The sequence below is a fragment of the Rattus norvegicus genome, chromosome 6, assembly GCF_036323735.1.
Source record: "Rattus norvegicus strain BN/NHsdMcwi chromosome 6, GRCr8, whole genome shotgun sequence".
In the NCBI taxonomy this organism is placed as follows: Eukaryota; Metazoa; Chordata; class Mammalia; order Rodentia; family Muridae; genus Rattus; species Rattus norvegicus.
The window spans coordinates 88,806,849-88,825,226 of NC_086024.1; the positions used below are offsets into that span (position 1 = coordinate 88,806,849).

General features: G+C 36.9%; 1 protein-coding gene across 7 annotated transcripts in view; it reads left to right on the forward strand.

The window, feature by feature from the left end:
- The window catches only part of Togaram1 (TOG array regulator of axonemal microtubules 1), a 64,336-nt gene extending 51,585 nt beyond the window's left edge, over positions 1–12,751 (forward strand). For 5 of the 7 annotated variants that reach the window (XM_234236.11, XM_008764689.4, XM_006240139.5 and 2 more), the window contains 6 exons: positions 1,697–1,823; positions 3,444–3,562; positions 6,549–6,738; positions 9,411–9,630; positions 10,475–10,561; positions 11,594–12,751. In XM_234236.11, coding sequence (XP_234236.4) covers positions 1,697–1,823; positions 3,444–3,562; positions 6,549–6,738; positions 9,411–9,630; positions 10,475–10,561; positions 11,594–11,859 — 1,009 coding nt within the window. In that variant the 3' untranslated portion in view covers positions 11,860–12,751. Of the gene's footprint in view, positions 1–1,696; positions 1,829–3,443; positions 3,563–6,548; positions 6,739–9,410; positions 9,631–10,474; positions 10,562–11,593 lie in introns of those variants that run through there. The other 2 variants (XR_010052087.1, XM_063261915.1) reach the window with 2 other exon arrangements.
- Positions 12,752–18,378: the final 5,627 nt, after the last annotated feature.

Here is an 18,378-nt window from a genome sequence, read left to right on the forward strand (position 1 = left end):
GAATCTGAGGCCAGTGTGGTCTTCAGAGCGAGTTCCAGGACATCTACGACTACACAGAGAAAACCTTGTGTTGAAAAACAAAACCAACAAAAACTTTTAGAAAAATCCAGGAGAGCCAGGCATAGTAGTACTGTAATTCTAAAACTCAGGAAGCTGAAGCAGGCAGGATGACCTCAGGCTCAGGGGTAACCTGGGCTGTTCAGAAGGACTCTGCTTCAAAACAAAAGAAAACAAAACAAGAGTTCAGGAGGATTAAATCATTGACTAGTAAGAAAGAGAAATAAAGAATTCTTAGTGATTATGTGGTATGTCTTTAGCTTTTACTAGGTCTACCCTTTTTTTGTTTTGTGTTTTTCCATTTTGTGCTGGGGTCAAATGTAGAACCTAATACACTAGGGAAGGACTGCACCGCAGAGCTATGCACCCAGCCTGTGTTCTCTGCAGTTGGGAGGGTACAAAATGCTTACAGTTAGTCTGTGGGTTTTATCGGTGCTCAGGGTTTTAGGTCAGTTGTTTGAATTCTTGTTTGTTTCAGCCTTTCCAATATTCCTGAGCATTATGGCAGACCCCTTTGTCTTAATAGTCTATACTACAAGGTTATCGTTCTTAAGTTACAGTTGAGTAGGTGGGTGTACTTTCCTGAATAGCTGGAGGCCTTACTCTATTTGTGGGGAAAGTTCCTTTTCTCTGATGTCACGTCCTTTTCTTCAGTTCATTACTGAGGAGATCTGGTTGACAGACTGTCCTGAGATCTTTCTGTTCTCACAAGAACTTGTCTTCTAAGTCTTACAGTTTCCTGTGTTGACACTTGTCGGCACAAGTGTAACTGACTTGTCGCAGGGCCTGTCCTTTAGGAATGGTAGTGTCCTACTAAGATCTCTGTCTCAAGATGTCTCCAGTATGCACCACTATGATGCCTGATGTTCTGCTATTAGATTGACATCGGGCTTCTTTACCTTGAAGACTATCCCACAATTTTAGTAGCATTTCAACCTTAATTGGGTTCATTTTTAAAATTTGTATCTTTTTTTTGTTTGTTTGTTTGTTTGTTTTTTTTTCTTTTCTTTTTTTCGGAGCTGGGGACCAAACCCAGGGCCTTGCGCTTGCTAGGCAAGTGCTCTACCACTGAGCTAAATCCCGAACTCCTTAAAATTTGTATCTTAAATAATAGAGAATAGAATTTTAAAGAGTGACATCCAGGTAAGGTTGGGTTAGGAAAGGAGAGAGAGAGTCAGAAAGACAGGATGTAGAGAAGGTTAACAAAGGCAAGATATTTTGGCTGGTGAAGAGCAGCAAGGTCAATGCATGAGGATGCTGAGATGATACACTTCCCTTAGCTATCCATTCTGCACTTATATATGGACTGCTGTGCAAGCATGCACACACACACACACACACACACACACACACACACACACACACACACACAAAGACTTTCCAGACCTTGTACTTTCCATCTGACTTATGGCTGAAATATTTAAGCTGCAGTGCCTTTAAAAGGGAGAAGATGTGAGAGCAAGGGGATGCTTTTCTCTTTAGTACAGTCAGTATATCTGAGTTTCAGTGACTTACCTACCGAAGGGTTTAGCAGTCTCTCTGTCCATAGCCCCTATCCATTGTGAAAAGTACATCCAGGACAGAAACGGAATTTATTAATACATGCAAAAGTATTTATGTATTTCTCACAAATCCATAGGTATTATGGTCGAAAGATGCTTTTCCTCATGATGGGTCATCCTAACTTTGAAAAACTACTTGAAAAGTATATCCCATCTAAAGATTTGCCATATATTAAAGAATCCGTTAAAAATTTACGGCAAAAGGTATGTAAATCAAGTTCGTTTTGTAAAACAATTTTTAAAACAAAGCTTATAAGCCAGGCATTCACAGCATTTGAAAGGCAGAGACATGAAAATCAGAAGAAAGGGTATCCTCAGCTCAGCTGCATATTGAGTGCTGGCTTAGCCTTGGCAACATAATGCCTAGTCTCAAAAAAAAAAAAAGCCTCCAGATAAATAAATAAAGTAACTAATTAATTAATAGATTAAGAAATGAGTAAGTAGGGCTGGAGAGATGGCTCAGAGGTTAAGAGCACTAACTGCTCTTCCAGAGGTCCTGAGTTCAATCCCCAGCAACCACATGGTGGCTCATAACCATTTGTAATGGGATCTGGTGCCCTCTTCTGGCCTGCAGGCAGACATGCAGGCACAACACTGTATACATAATAAATAAAAATATTTGAAAAAAAAAAAAGAAATGAGTAAGTAAAAATAAGCACAAGGTTTCTTTTTCCCTTAATGGTAAATAATATAAACAATTGAACAGTTGTTTTTTAGATTATTTTTATGTAACCGATTTTGAAGTAGTGCTCACTGCAACTCTCACTAGATGTATGTACATTTGGCCCTAAAGAGTAAATGTCTATTGCTTATTAAGACTTAAATATTGGGGCTGGAGAGATGCCTTAGTGGTTAAGAGCATAGGCTACTCTTCCAGAGGACACAGGTTCAATTCCTAGCACCTACAACTGTCTGTAACTTGAATATACAGGACTACTGTCTTCTTCGGGACTCCTAGGACCAGGCAAACATATGGTGCACAGTCATACCGATAGAAAAAACACAAGAAATAATAGTGACAATAATTTTTAAAGTAAATCTTAAAAACAAGTAATAGATGATATAAATGATGGTAGGACATTGAAGAAAACTTTAAATATGGTAGGCTGTTGTTTGTTATGTTAGAACTGTAAGACTTGGATTACAATTCTGACCACATAATAGTCAGTACAGCAGTTCATTTCTATAACTGTAGAAAATGTAAAATGTAAAAAAATGTAAAATGTAAAAAAAACATTTTTAATGTGCTTAATATATAATTTTTATATCATAACTTCCTGTCACTTTTTTAATGACCTTGGGCTAAGGACTCAATTATAAGGGAATATATATATATATATATATATATATGACCAATTTTCTGCCTATTAATATTGACATATTAATATTTTCTAGAGAATTTGCTCATATAGAACTTACCAAAAATAAAATAGGCATGCAAAGAAATGACTAAATTGAAGTTTATTATATTGCACCTCAGTTCAAGTATAATAAACAGAAAAATGTTTGATTTTTTTTTTAGTGTGTGTTTCTGTGTGTGGGTGCGCGCGCATAATTGCGAGCATATCATGGTAAGCATGTGGAGGTTAGGGAACAACTTTGTAGAATTGGTTCTCCACTCAACTCAGCTTTTGTGTGGGTTTCAGGAATTGAAGTTGGGCCATCTGGAACGCACAACAAGTACTTTACCCACTGAGCTATCTCTCCAGGCTCCTTACAACAGTTCCTGTCTTTTATCAGGGCTATTTTGAAAAGTCAATTTCAAAATTTCTGTTCCACTGCTAGTTTTAAGAAGTCTCACATTGACTTTGTGTTTACTTATAGGGTTTGGGAGAGATACCACTAGACACCCCATCAGCAAAAGGAAGGCGATCTCATACTGGTAGTGTCGGGAACACAAGATCATCATCAGTTTCTCGAGATGCTTTCAGTTCTTCTGAGAGGTAACATAATCTGATCATCTACACTGTTGAGAACTGACCCTTATTCTCGACTTGATGTTCTAATGGCCTATCTCGGTAGGAAAGAACATTTTTAAACAAAACTGTTTTAGCATATATAACTAATTTGTAATGCCAACTAAAAAAATTGATACTGTTGAGTTCTTATTAAGTATTATTGTATACACAGTTTTAAGCTATAAGCAATCATTATATACTGATAATAGAATTTTAAAAATCTTTTAAACTATCATTATGACCTTTCTGTTACCTAGTTTCTCAAAAAAAATTTTAAATTACATTGTTTATCTTTTGTGTGTGCATGTCTTTGGGAGGGGAAGCATGTGCCACAGTGAGCATGTGGAAGTCATCAGACAATTCCTAAGAGTCAGTTCGTTTTTTGCTATATGAGTCCCAGTGACTGAACTCAGGTCCTCAAGCTTAAATTCTTATGATTCAAAACTTCATACCAGCAAAGTAGTAATGATAGCTTGATAGAGTTGTGGTTGTTAAGTTACTTAAGCATGTCATAAAGTCTTAAAGGCCCCTATCTCATATATTTTTAATCTATTTTTAAAGAGTGTTTATGAATAGGCTCATAGGTGTCCTAGTTATAAAACACTACGACCAAAGTAACTTTGGGAGGAAAGGGTTTATTTAGCTTAAGCTTCCACTTAAGGACATGAGTGCAAACAGGGTAGGAACCTGTAGGTAGGAGCTGATATAGAAGCTATAGCAGAGTGCTGCTTACTGGCTTGCTCCTTGTGGCTTCCCTGCTTTTTTATAGAACCCAGGACCACCAGCCCAATGACACTACCCATAATGACCTTGGACCTCCTATATCATATATTTAATACCAAATGAAAGTTTATACTCTGCATGAGTACCATGGCATGCAAGGACCTACATTCACACTCATTGTGTATATATGCATTGTACATACACACACATCTACCAAAAGGAAAGAAGTATCTTTTAATAATGCTGGCCACTTACTGCACTGAAGCTGGGATAAAAGGTTCCAATCTCAACCCACAGAAAAATGAGAAACTTTAGAGGGGAGATGTCCCAGATGAGAAGGGAGGGTTCTCTGACCTTAGCAGGTTAGTGAGGTTATTAGGTGAGATATAGGGCAGTATATCTTTTGGCAGTGAACCATATTGTCTTACCTGTCTCGATGTTGCTATATGATATGGCTTTAAGACCTCAGGAAGATATTAGATAAGATATAACCACACACGCACGGGAGCATTCACATATGCATGTACATGTAGAGGCCAGAGTTGACATCCAGTGTCTTCCTTTGTTAATATACTTATTTGTTTGTTTATTCTAGACAGGGTCTTTCTATGAAGGCCTGGCTGTCCTCAAACTCAGAGATCCACCTGTCTCTGCCTCTTGAGTGCCAGGATTAAAGATATGTACTATCTCATCCAGTTTAAAACTGCTGATCTTGGCCAGGTTTGATGGTATACATTTTTCATCCCAGCACTGGGTAGGAAGGTAGAGGCAGGAGGTTCCTTTTGAAGTGGAAGATAGCCAGTGATAATGTAGAAAGACCCTGTCTCAAATAAAACAAAACAAAACAAAACAAAAAAATAAGTAAATTGATTGGGACAAAATGCTTTTCTTAATTTGCCTGCAAAGTTAATCTTTTACTAGCATTAGAAAATAGAGTGCCAGCTTCAGTGCTGTAAGTGGCCTGTTGTTGTATAAATATAAAAATAAAAAAAAAAAATATGGTTGGTCTTTTACCCTGCTGGGTCCACACCATGGGGCCCAAGATATCTGCTAGATATCTTGGCGGAAACACATCCCAGCTGCACACTTTCTTACACTCAAACCCTCACATAAAAGAACACACAACACAATAATCTTAGACCCAATAGGTAAGATATAATTGCCCACTTAAACATACAAAGCCCGGTACTATCCATCCCTTGAGAACATTAATAACAACCTGTAAATACACAGAGCAGAATCTTAACATCACCTGCCATCTTGTCCTGCCACGGCTTCTCCCCTCTCTCCGTCTCCTGTCTCTGTCTAGTCTCCTCCTCTTCCTTCAAACTTCTCTCCCACCCATCCTTCCTTCCTTCTCCAGTGTCAGGCATCCTTCTATCCTGTACCTGTCCCTCACCTGTACTTTACAAATTCAATGGAGAGGTGGTTCTGGTGAAATCACCTGAGTCCTGAGTACTGACTAGGCAGCTGTCCTTGGGGCAGTGGAATTAGCATCAAAATACAGATAGCTTCAGGGCAAACCACAACAGTGGCCAGCAGTATTAAAAGATACTTCTTTCCTTTTGGTAGATGTGTGTGTGTACGTACAATGCATATATACACTATTCTCTGATTTTTAAGCTTGTTTATTGTGCATAGATTGTCTGAACATATAAGAACATATAGAGGAGCTATTTTCCTTCAGGGAGTCTGTAATTTTGTCACATCCTAGGCAGACACAATGAAAATCCAGGGAAGAGTCTTTATCTTTAATAATCTTCTTGTTAGAATATATCTCACATGTTCTAAGCAGTGCTGCTGTGACAGGTTCCTTAAAAGCTTGCGTCTAGCCAGACATGGTAGCACACATTTTTTAATCCCAATACTGGAGAGGCAGAGCCAAAGTAGATCTCTGTGAATTTGAGACCAATCTTGTCTGCAATTTCCAAGCCAACAAGGAGCTATGTAGGGGATTCTGTCTCAGCAAAACAAAGCAAAACAAACAAAACAACAACAAAACTTGTGTCTGGTTTTCTTTAGTCTTAGATCTATGTGCCTTCCCTCTGCAGATTTGATTGGTATCTGTGTTTATAAGTCTCAGCCATTAGTAAAACTATGTTGATTTTATGAGTCTTTCTAGTATATCATTGGAGTTCCCAACACAGGTGGGCTATAAAAGTTCTTAAAAATAAAAATTGAATTTGTAAAAAGATTTTTTAATTTTGGGTTTTGTAGGGAAGTAAAAATGAACTATCTTTCATTTTAGGGAAGTAACTGAAGTTCGAGAAGTCCCCAGAAAATCAGCTCCTCGTAATTCCTTAGAAAGTGCTGAGTATATTAAAGTCATAACAGGGCTATTAAATGCAAAAGACTTTCGTGATCGTATTAATGGGATTAAACAACTTTTATCAGACACTGAAAACAATCAAGAGCTTGTTGTAGGCAACATTGTGAAGGTAAGAAACTCAAAGTTTACAACAATGCCAAGCAATCAGAGCTTCCAGGGACTAAGCCACTACCTAAATACTATACATGGACTGACCCTGGACTCTGACCCCATAGGTAGCAATGAATATCCTAGTAAGAGCACCAGTGGAAGGGGAAGCCCTGGGTCCTGCTAAGACTGAACCCCCAGTGAACTAGACTATGGGGGGAGGGCGGCAATGGGGGGAGGGTTGGGAGGGGAACATCCATAAGGAAGGGGAGGGGGGAGGGGGATGTTTGCCCGGAAACCGGGAAAGGGAATAACACTTGAAATGTATATAAGAAATACTCAAGTTAATAAAAAAACAAAAACAAAAACAAAAAAAAAACCTCAAAGTTAACTTTGTTAAGCATTGTGGTGTGTGTGTGTGTGTGTGTGTGTGTGTACACATGTGTATGTACATGAGTCATACCTACCCATACATGGAATTCAGAGGACAGCTTTAAGAGGTAGTTCACTTCTTTCACATATGAGATCCAATGATCAAATTCAGGTCCTTGGCTTTGGCATCATGGCCCTTCAAGAGTACTTTTCATTTGTAATCTATAGCCAGTAAAGAAAAAAAATTAAAAAAAATAGTATAGCAAATTATCCAAAACCATGGAGCTTTATATATGTTATTTAAAAGTGTTAAACGTAAGTTTGATGTCAGTTATGGATCACATAGGATTTGACATGCTGTGGCAACTAAAATGAAATAGAAAAAAATATGAAAATGGTCATATGTCATATCTGGAAAGATAGCTCTGCAGTTCAGAGTGTTTGCTCTTTCAAAGGACCTGAGTTGGTTTCCCAGCTCCCACTCTGGCAGCTTGTAGCTGCCTGAAACTCTGAGGGAACCTGTTTACACGCACATACCCAGAAGCACACATATACATAAATAAAAATGAAACTCTTAAAAAGAAAGGAGCCGGGAGCTGGTGAGATGGCTCAGTGTAAGAGCACTGACTGCTCTTCCAAAGGTCCTGAGTTCAATCCCTAGCAACCACATGGTGGCTCATAACCATCTGTGATGGGATCTGATGCCCTCTTCTGGTGTGTCTGAAGACAGCAACAGTGTACTCATATATATACAAATAAATAAATAGTTAAAAAAAAAAGAAAAGAAAAGAAAAAGAAAATCAATGTTTCTTTGAAACATCCCACATATTGGTAAGCTACTAATATTTTGAGAATTCTCAGCCTGGCTTTAGTAAATATATGTTGAGAGACTAAGTGTATACTCTAAAAACATGACAATTTAAGAAACTTAGTATGGCTTCATTACAGACATTAAAACTTTTTATGTGGGGGCTGGAGAGATGGCTCAGCGGTTAAGAGCTGTCCTTCCACAGGTTTGAGTTCAATTTCCAGCAACCACGTGGTGGCTAACAATCATCTCTAATGAGGTCTTGTGCCCTTTTCTGGTGTGTTTGAAGACATTCACAGTGTGCTTGTATAAATAAAAAAAATTAATAGAATTTAAAAAACATTTTTATGTATGTTAGAAATCTATACAAAATCAGGATATATACTTTATCCTACTTTATATATTACATAATTTTTGTTTTTATGTATCTTTATATAAACAAAGGGCTTGGAGATCGGTAAACATGTAGTGTAAGAGCACAGGTTATTTCTGTTTACTAGAAGTTAATTGAGTTAATTCTATTAGTAATCTAATTAAATTCCATTTTAAGTTGCCAAACTTAAAACTTGACATTAAACTTGACAAATATACCATAATTACTTCTATATTCCAGTAAGTAGGTTTCTGGTATCTGTTAAATAAAAGTAAATCTCTTGGTTAAATTATTTTTAACATGAAAAATTAAAAATAAGTAAGTATAAGAAATGATTAGTTAATGGCCTTAGCTTCATAGAATAGCTCTTTGATTGCCTGACCTGACTTAAAGCTTACTTAACATCCATTATATAGTGTGTTGAGATTATTAAAGTTAACAAATTTGAAGAAAAAGGAATAATTGTTAAAGTATTGATAAAATGTTATTCTGAGAAGACTGGATGTAGAGTGCTTGCTTAAAACACACAAAGGTTAGAGACCAGTACCACATGAACTAGGGTATGGTGCATGCCTGCAGTTCCAGGTCATCCTTAGCTTCATGCTAGTTCAAGAGCAGCCTGGAAAACAAAAACAAACAAAAAACCCCAAACTGAGAGTCTTAGGCACTAGAGACCCAGCCTAGTGAGGGAACACTTACCTAGCATGGAAACGTGCGACCTGCGGTTTGGTTCTTACTGTAGTTAACGGCCGGGAGGGACATTACATCTAGTTGTCCTAACAATTTCAACTAAAGTTATATAAACTATCTACAGTAAAATTTCTTCATCTTTTGTTCTGAATAAAGATATACACAATTTCTCCAAGTCCTTAGCATCAAATGAGGTTGATCCACATCTTCAAGCTAATAGCACATTAGTCAGGTTCACAGTGGCCTCAAGCCACATTTGTAACCTTAATTCATTAAAACATCTTTTAGAGTAAATTTTTACTACTTGTAAAATTTAAATTTAACAAATTGAAGTTTCTATTATCTTAAGTTCATTCTAAATTGTGTGTGTCTGTGTGTGTGTAGAGAGAGAGTAAAGCAGAAATGAAATGGCAAAAAGGACAATAGGATAAACAATTGTTTTACTTTACAGATCTTTGATGCTTTTAAGTCTCGACTTCATGATTCTAACAGCAAAGTGAATCTGGTGGCTCTAGAAACAATGCATAAAATGATTCCTTTGCTTAGAGACAACTTGTCTCCTATAATCAATATGCTAATTCCTGCAATTGTGGATAACAATCTGAATTCCAAGAATCCAGGCATCTATGCTGCAGCCACAAATGTTGTTCATGCCCTGAGTCAACATGTAGGTAAGGAATCCTAAATTGATACTCAAATTATCTTGATGTAACATTCATGCTTTCTAGTCCTATGTATTTTTATATGTTGAAATAAGTAATATTTTTCATTTAATAGTGTATCTAAAACTTTTTTCATAAATTAAGTGATGAAATACTTAAATTGATTATCTTTTTCATTGTGTGCTTATTCTTTAACTCATTTTTATGAGATTAAAATGGATTATAGATTTAAATATAAAGCATAAATGCTTTGGGACAACATGGAAACTATGTCAGGACATAGAATATAATACAGCTATAAGAATCATTCTAAAAGAATGATTCATGCATGGCAGTAAATTAATAGTTGCATGGACCTACCTGTATTTTGATTTTTTTTTTTTAACTCGAGACAGGGTTTCTTGGCTGTCCTAGAATTTACTCTGTAGACCAGGCTGGCCCTGAAATCAGAGATCTGAATAACTTCTTGTGAATCTTTTGAAATGTGAGTTTAGAAGGAGAAAAGTGAAGGGAGAAATAATGTATTTATGATAAAAAAATACTTTTCTAAAAATATCATTAAATGTAAAAACCACTTTTCCATAAAAAACAATTTTCTTGTTTTATAATAACACCACCGTCATTTGAAATTTAGATGTCCAGATGCCCTGTAGTAGCTTCCTTAATGTCTTATGGATATTTTCATTTCATCTTTACCTGTTACAGAAAACTCTAAGGAGGGATTAAGTGTGTGGGCTTCTTAAGCTATTCCATCTGCATTGTTGAAATTTCTTCTTTTTCTTATTATTGCTGTTAAGTCAGAATTATTGAGATCTCATTCTTAGACATGATTCTTTTTATTTTTTTATTTTAGATAATTACTTGCTTCTACAGCCATTTTGCACAAAAGCTCAGTTTCTAAATGGAAAAGCAAAACAAGATATGACAGAAAAGCTTGCTGGTAAAATAGCTTTAAGCGATAAATTCTTTCTTTTTGTTTTTTGGGTTTATTTTATGTTGTTGTTGTTGTTGTTGTTGTTGTTGTTAATGCTGTTTTGTTTTGTTTTTGGAGTCAAGAGTTTTTCTTTGTAGCTCTGGTTAGCCTGGAACTTCCTCTGTAGACCAAGATGTCCTTGAACTCATAGAGATCCGCTTACCTCTGCTTTCTGAGTACTGGGAGTGTCACCACTCCCCAGTCCTAAGAAATAATTTCTAAAGTAATATACTCTTAATATGAATTTTAATTGAGATATATTCATTATACCTAGCACAGAGTTTATGTAAAGCCATTTTTATGTAAGTAAATTATATACATTGACATATATATATGATGATCACCAGGTATGTTTATTTTCCTGCAGATAATATTAAGGATAAATTGATGGGTGTTTCCATTTAATTTAATATAGCTGTCAATTCAATATGATTGCTATTCAGAGTAGAAATAAATTGTGTAATAGTCTACAAAATAGTACTCCAAAATAGTCTTTAAAATAATTCTAGGACTGAGGTTGTAGTTCTTTCTATGATGGATTGCTTGCTTAGCACTCCTGAACATCTGGGTTTGATGCCCAACACTGGAGTGTTTAAAGAGGAGAGGGGAAAGGAAGAGAGAAAAGTCTGTCATTTGTTACACAGGCATTAGAGTCAATGTGGACGCTTGTGGAAGAAGGAAGGATTCGTGTTGTTTGTTTGATGAAAGGCTCATGAGTTGAGCTCTATAAATTGTATTTACCTGTATCTGGAAAATGTTGAGCTCTTTAGCATTTTTTTTCCTGAACTAGTTGTCATATATAGGGCACTCTTGACACCTGACAATCTCAATCTTTCCAAGCGTTGCCTGCTTGTTTTTATTTGTTTGTTTTGTTTTGTGATTAAGGCCTAACATTTTAGGACAATTGCCCAGGGTGGAAGCCCATATCTGGACCCTTGTTACTAACATCCGTGGGTTACTGGGGAAGCTCTGACTGTTGTTCGCTTTCTTTTGTTGCAGATATTGTCATGGAGCTTTATCAAAGGAAGCCTCATGCCACAGAACAGAAAGTGCTGGTGGTTTTATGGCACCTCTTAGGAACTATGACACACAGTGGCTCCCTGCCTGGAGCTGGCGGAAATATACGAACAGCCACAGCTAAATTATCAAAAGCACTTTTCACACAGATGGGTCAGAATCTATTAAATCAGGCTGCATCTCAACCACCACATATCAAAAAAAGTTTAGAGGAATTACTTGATGTGACAGTTTTAAGTGAATTATGAGTTTTTAATGAACTAGTTATGATGAACAATTTATGTGATGACAGATGAAATCTTTTTAAAGTTACATTTTTTATTTTGAGTGCCTGAATTTCATGTCCAGTAAATTAAGTCAGGGGCTTTGTATATTTGCTGCCTACCTGTGAGTACAGATCTGTCCTTATAGCCATCACATGAAAACCTAAAATAATGAATATAAATTAATAGGAAATATAAACTGATATGAAATCTGTGGCACCTGGGATGAACTAAATTTTACATGTTTTTGGGAAAAGTCCTGCTCATTTGCACTATTCTATAGAAACTGCAATTTGTTGCCCCATATGTACAATTAGATTTGTAATTAAAAATATACTTTTTATTATGTAATCATGTTCTGCTATGTCTCATTACTCTGCCTTGTTTTATAAAGTGGAAGAAAAGTCAATTAACTGTTATCACAAAATAAGCTTTGTGTGCTGATTGTGAATAACATGTTTTTGAATCAGTCTGCTAATCTGATTATGCAGTATTAGCTTCCTATAGCTGCTGTTTATATATATATATATGTATACATATATATATGCGCTAAACTTTTGGGTTTAATCATCTGCACAATTGTGAAATTTAAGAGTTATAATAAAGCATGATGACCAAAGCTTAGAAAACATTAAACATTTGAATGCACGTTCAAGAAACGTGCTGAATGTAACTTTATTTTTGTGTGCAAACACTAAATTTTTAATTTGTGTATGTCTGTCCATTTATAAAGGTGTTATTTTGCTGCCCATTTGTGTAATTCTCAAAAATAGTGCCAGGTCTTCTATAGTTTTTCTCAGAATTCTTGGGCTTACAAGTACTGTATGCATCTTAAAGAAGAAAAGGAATGTTTAAAATAAAAGGATTTATTTCTGTAGATGTGTGACAGGTGTCCTATTTTTCTAACTCTCATATATGTTAAAGTGAAAACAAGTTTTAATACTGATCTATTTTTTTATTTCATGGGCTTTATCACTGCAGCCTAAGAGAAGACCCAAGTTTTCATTCTTGAATTACAGGAAACTAGCTACATGCCTTAGGTGTGAGTCTAGGCTCTTTTCTCTGGTTTCTAAGAGCTAGGCTAGATGCATTTTAAGGTCTTATCTGATCTTTGTTGTTTTTTTTTTTTTTTTTTTTTTTTTTTTTTTTTTTTTTTTTTTTTTTTTTTTCCCCGGAGCTGGGGACCGAACCCAGGGCCTTGCGTTTCCTAGGTTATCTGATCTTTAAATTCTGATTCTCTGGTTTTCTTTTTTAAGTTCATGGATCAGTGAGTTTCCCGTTTCTGTGGCTGCCTCTGGGGAGGGCGTGTGCTGTGGAAGGAACCCAGGAGCTTACTGATCATAAGCATGTACTGTACCTGGCTGCTGTCGGCCTGTTTCTAAAGTAATGCTTTTTGTGTGTACTTGTGACTTTTGAGGAAGCAAACAGAAAAACAGTCTGATCCTATTTGAAGGTAAGTGAGAGGACAGTGAAGAGTCATCATTATAATTACAAAGACATCATATGTTTTTATATGTAAACTATAGGCCTGTAGTTCAGGTTTATAATTGACAGATTTTTTTTTTCTGAATAGGGTCAGAAAATAAATATTTTTAAGGAACTCTGAAGGTAAAACTTCTAGAATCAAATTACAACTTTATATTAATTTCATAATGAAGCTTATATTCAAATAATTGTAATTTGCATAAGCGAGGGTATATTTATTACATATATTTATGGAGTACAATTTGATGCTCTCCTATAAATATATTATAAGATAACACGTGTTTCTTTGTGGTAAGGACACTTAAAGCCTCTTTTTATGCAGTTTGAAAATATACATTATTGTTAACCATAATCATTATGATATACAGCAGATGTACAGAACTAATTCTCAGTAGAACTTAGTGTCTTTAATATATTTCCCATGAGTCCTGCTAACCTCCACTTCCTTGAATCCAACCATTTTAGGTTATACATTAGATCTTTTTTTTTTTTTTCCGGAGCTGAGCACCGAACCCAGGGCTTTGCGCTTGCTAGGCAAGCGCTCTACCACTGAGCTAAATCCTCAACCCCACATTAGATCATCTTAAATTACACACTTGATTATGTTTGTGTCTGTTCCTGTTTCATTTCACTTAGATAATGTTCTCCAGTTACACCCAAACTGCAGCAAATGACAGGGTTTCCTTTTATGCCTGAAGAGTGTGTGTGTGTGTGTGTGTGTGTGTGTGTGTCTGTGTGTCTGTGTGTCTGTGTGTCTGTGTGTGTGTACCTTTTGCATATACCATACTTTCTTGATCCATTGAAAGATACTTAGATGGATGTCTTATGTTTACTATTGCTGTGATTAAATACCATGCCCAAAAGCAAGTTGGAAAGGGTTTATTTGGCTTACATTGCCACATTGTAGTTTGTCACTGAAAGAAGTCAGGACAGGAATTGAAATAGTACTGGAACCTGGATGCAAGCGCTGATGCGGAGTCCAGCTTACTGCCTTTGATCTTCCATGCCTGGCTCAGCCTGTTTTCTTATAGAACCTAGGGCCACCAGCTCAAGGGTGGCATCATCCACAATGGCCTGGGCCTTTCCATGTCAATCACTAAGAAAATGCCCTACATGCTTTAGTATAGCCTGACATTACGGAGGCATTTTCTTAATTGAGGTTCCCTCAGATGACTTCAGTTTTCATCAAGCTGACTTAAAACTTTCCAGTACAATAGATATCATATTTCTTCTACCATGAATAATTCTGTAATAAATATGGACATGAAGAAATCTTATTGTGTTGATTTCTTTTCCTTTTGCTGTATAACCATGCATAATTAAATATTTAAGGGGGCTGGAGAGATGACTCAGCAGGTAAGAGCACTCTGACTGCTCCTCCAGAGGTCCTCAGTTCAATTCCCAGCAACTACATGGTGGCTCACAACCGTTTGTGATGCCCTCTTCTGGTATGTCTGAAGATAGCTACATTGTACTCATATACATAAATAATACTTTTTTTAAAAAAATTAAGTATTCAGAGCATCATATACTTACTCTAATTTTAAATTTAAAAAAATTCAATTTAGTTTATCATACTGTATGCATAACTTTAATTTTCACCAACAAGATACAAGGCTTCTTTTCTCTACTTTCTTTCTAACACTCTTTGACTTTGGGGGAAAGAATCCCAAGAGGACTAGTGTAAGAACTCATTGTGGTTTTTATGTTGTCTGCTTGTTTGATTTTGAGATAGGATCTAGCCTTAAGTGATGATTCTCCTGCCAATTCCTCAGTAGTGTCCTGCCAATTCCTCCAGTACAATTGAAATTACAAGTATAGACCACAACACTACACCCGGCTTACCATGTTTTTAAAATGTATTTTTTTTTTGGTGATGATGGATATGATTTTTCACATATCTGTTGGCCAATTACTTGCCTTTTTAAAATTAGATTTACTTTGTATATTTGTGTGTGTGTGTGTGTGTGTGTGTGTGTGTGTGTGTGTGTGTGTGTGTACAAGCACAGAACCAACAGCATGTGTATGGAGGTCAGAGACAACTTGCAGAAGTCCATATTCTCCTCCTGTTATCAGAACTCAGTGAATTGAACGCAGGTTCCTAGGATTAATGGCAAGCATCTTCTGATCGATTGTGCTCTTCCATTTGTGTTTATTTGCTATTTGAGTCATGTGCACATTTTAAAAATAGGATTCTTTGTTTTCTTACTAATTTTTTCCCTTTGAAAGTTTCATGCTAAGTGAAACAAGCCAGACAGAGAAAGGAAACTACATGATCTCACACTGAAGGAAAAAAACATAACCAAAAAAAAAAAATCTTCAAAGATACAATGATAAAGAATAAAGCACACGGGATGAGATTGACAGTTGGGAAAGCAGTGGCTGTAGGCCTGGAAGTATGAATCTACAGATACATATTATGAATAGAGGAAGGTGGCTAATCCACAATGAAAGTATAGCTAATAGTACTGTGTTAAATTATGTGGGATTCCTCTTGAATGAATATACTTAAGCTATTTCTGTCCCACACCCCTCACACACAGACACCAAGGAAACCCATGTGATACGATGGGTGTGTTAATTTGCCATAGAACCATTTTGCTAACTGTGAGTCCCATTATATGCTTGAAAGGAAAGAGAAGGCGAGACAAAGAAAAAAATAAAAGGCCTTCCTAAATGCAGAGATAGCAGAACTGTACCACTTATGTTTTGAAAGAATAAAAAAGAAGCCTTGTTCTGAATAGTCTCAAAAGAACCATTTTGCTCTTTCACCAGTCTATATTTTCAAAAGTAGATGGAATAACAAAATCAGGATTTGAGGAATGTAATGGCTATTCCTGGTTGTCCACTTGAATATATCTGGAATGAACTACAATCCAGAATTAGAGGGCTCACCTGTGATCTAGATCTTGAGGCTGGAAGACACAAGTTTCTGACCTGGATCTTGGCATAGAGATCTTGAGGCACAGTTGTTATAAAAAGCTTAGGCCCAGGGTAAGGTAGTACACACCTTTAACTCCAGGAGACTAAGGCAAGGGGATCTATGAGTTGAAGGACAAAACAAGTCCCAGATCCAGGTGTGGTGGTACATACCTTTAGTCTGGGCCACACCTTCTGCTAGAGACATGAAGACATTGGAAGGAGGAAGATTTCCTCCTCTTTGCCTGCTTGCATTTACTTGCCAGCACATTTGTTAAAACCTACTTCTACAGAAGACCAGCTGAAACAACCAGCCCCGTGGGATTGAGCAACTACTACATTCTTGGACTTCCCATTCACAGCTGCCCATTGTTGTAGTAGTTGGTCTACAGACTGTAAGCCATCACAATAATTCCCTCAATATAGAGAGACATTCTGTAAGTTCTGTGACTCTAGAGAACCCTGACTAGAACCCAAGGAGTTACTGTTTGCAAAGTCAGGCTTTAGGGAACTGCAGAATCTGAAAGCAGCAGCAGCTTATATGGACAGAGACACTTTCATCAGACCTAAGACCCCTAAATAGAGAATGCAAACTGAATACCCTAACTTTACTCCTTCATGCTATTCAGACAAGGACAACTGGCCAGATCCAACAGGAGCCTACGGGCAAGGGAAGGTCACTGATACAGTATGTAAGGGTCAGTCTCCAGAGAACAGAGCAGGCTGGCATAGAATTGATCAGGAGAAGTAAATGTATTCGGTATCATAACAGTAGTAAAGAGTTATGAAATAGCAATGAAATAATTTTATGGCTGGGTCATCACTGTATTAAAGGGTTGCTGCATTAGAAAAGTCAAGAACTATTAGACTATGAACCACAGCATTTTCATCTAACACTTCTTTCTTCATTATATTTAGTATTTAGATTTTTTATATACAATTTATTTTAGGGTAAACTATGGCTCAGTCGGTTTTTAAAGTGGTTTGTGTAGTTTTCTTTTTGTTGCTGCTGCAGCTGTTTTGAGTTTTGTGTAGCCTAGTCTCACCTCTTCTGCCGCTACCAAAGTCTGAGTATAGACATGCACCATGATGCCCGCATAATTTATGTTTTCAGTGGTGATGAGCGCAGTTTAGGCAAATCATAAGAGCTCTAGAGCAGTGAATTAGAATTTGGGAAGGTAAAACTCTGAGAAAGTTGATGTGATTGTTAAAGACTGCCCTCTTCTGGCAATAGGAATGCAAGCATTTGTCTATACGCATTTTATACATACATTCACACACACACACATACATACATACATACAGGCAAACGCATGCATAAAATAAATAAATCTTTTTTAAAAAATGCCTTCTCTTGACTGCCCTTTCAGATGGTATACATTTAAAAGCTGCTGATTGTTGGAGAATACAAAACTGCCCAAGGAGGGGTAAAGGGAAAAGTCTGACAATCCCATGGAAACGAAATGCCTAATGGGGAGGATTTGGTTATTTGGGAGCAGAGAAGCAGTTGAAGTGGTTACACCGCTACGAATCATCTTTAAAAGAAACATTCTGGAGACTGATTCTAGACGAAAGAGTTAAAAACCCAGTTGTGATTTTACTGAAACCATAGACAGAAGACCAGTGAGTGAAAAATTGTTTGCTTGCTCAATTGTTAGTCTGAGGGAAGATGGGATTTTAAAAGAATATCTAAAAGTGGGGACTAAGTTATAAACAACTGACGTCAACACAAAGCTTCCTGCTTCTCTGCCTTGGAAGCCTTTTGTACAAATCCTTCAGAGCCTTGAACTTTCAAGCCCAAATCAAGTTTCGACACTCACAATACTTGATTCAATCAGCCCGTAGTGTTTTTAGGAAGTTTTAGACTGAAATTATGGCCAATTTCCTGACACATTTTTATGTGTAAAGCCTGGGCAGTTAGGAAAAGAATAACGAGGTTTTCTTGGAGGCTGACGATGGACAACAGGCCCAACCAGCACAACGGGCGCCATTGGGGTTTGGGAACCCAGTCTCTGTGAAGCCAAGTTTGCGACCTGGGACCACATAGGGCGGGGCTCATGGTGCGCGCATCACGTGACCGCTGCGCCTCTGGATCCTGCG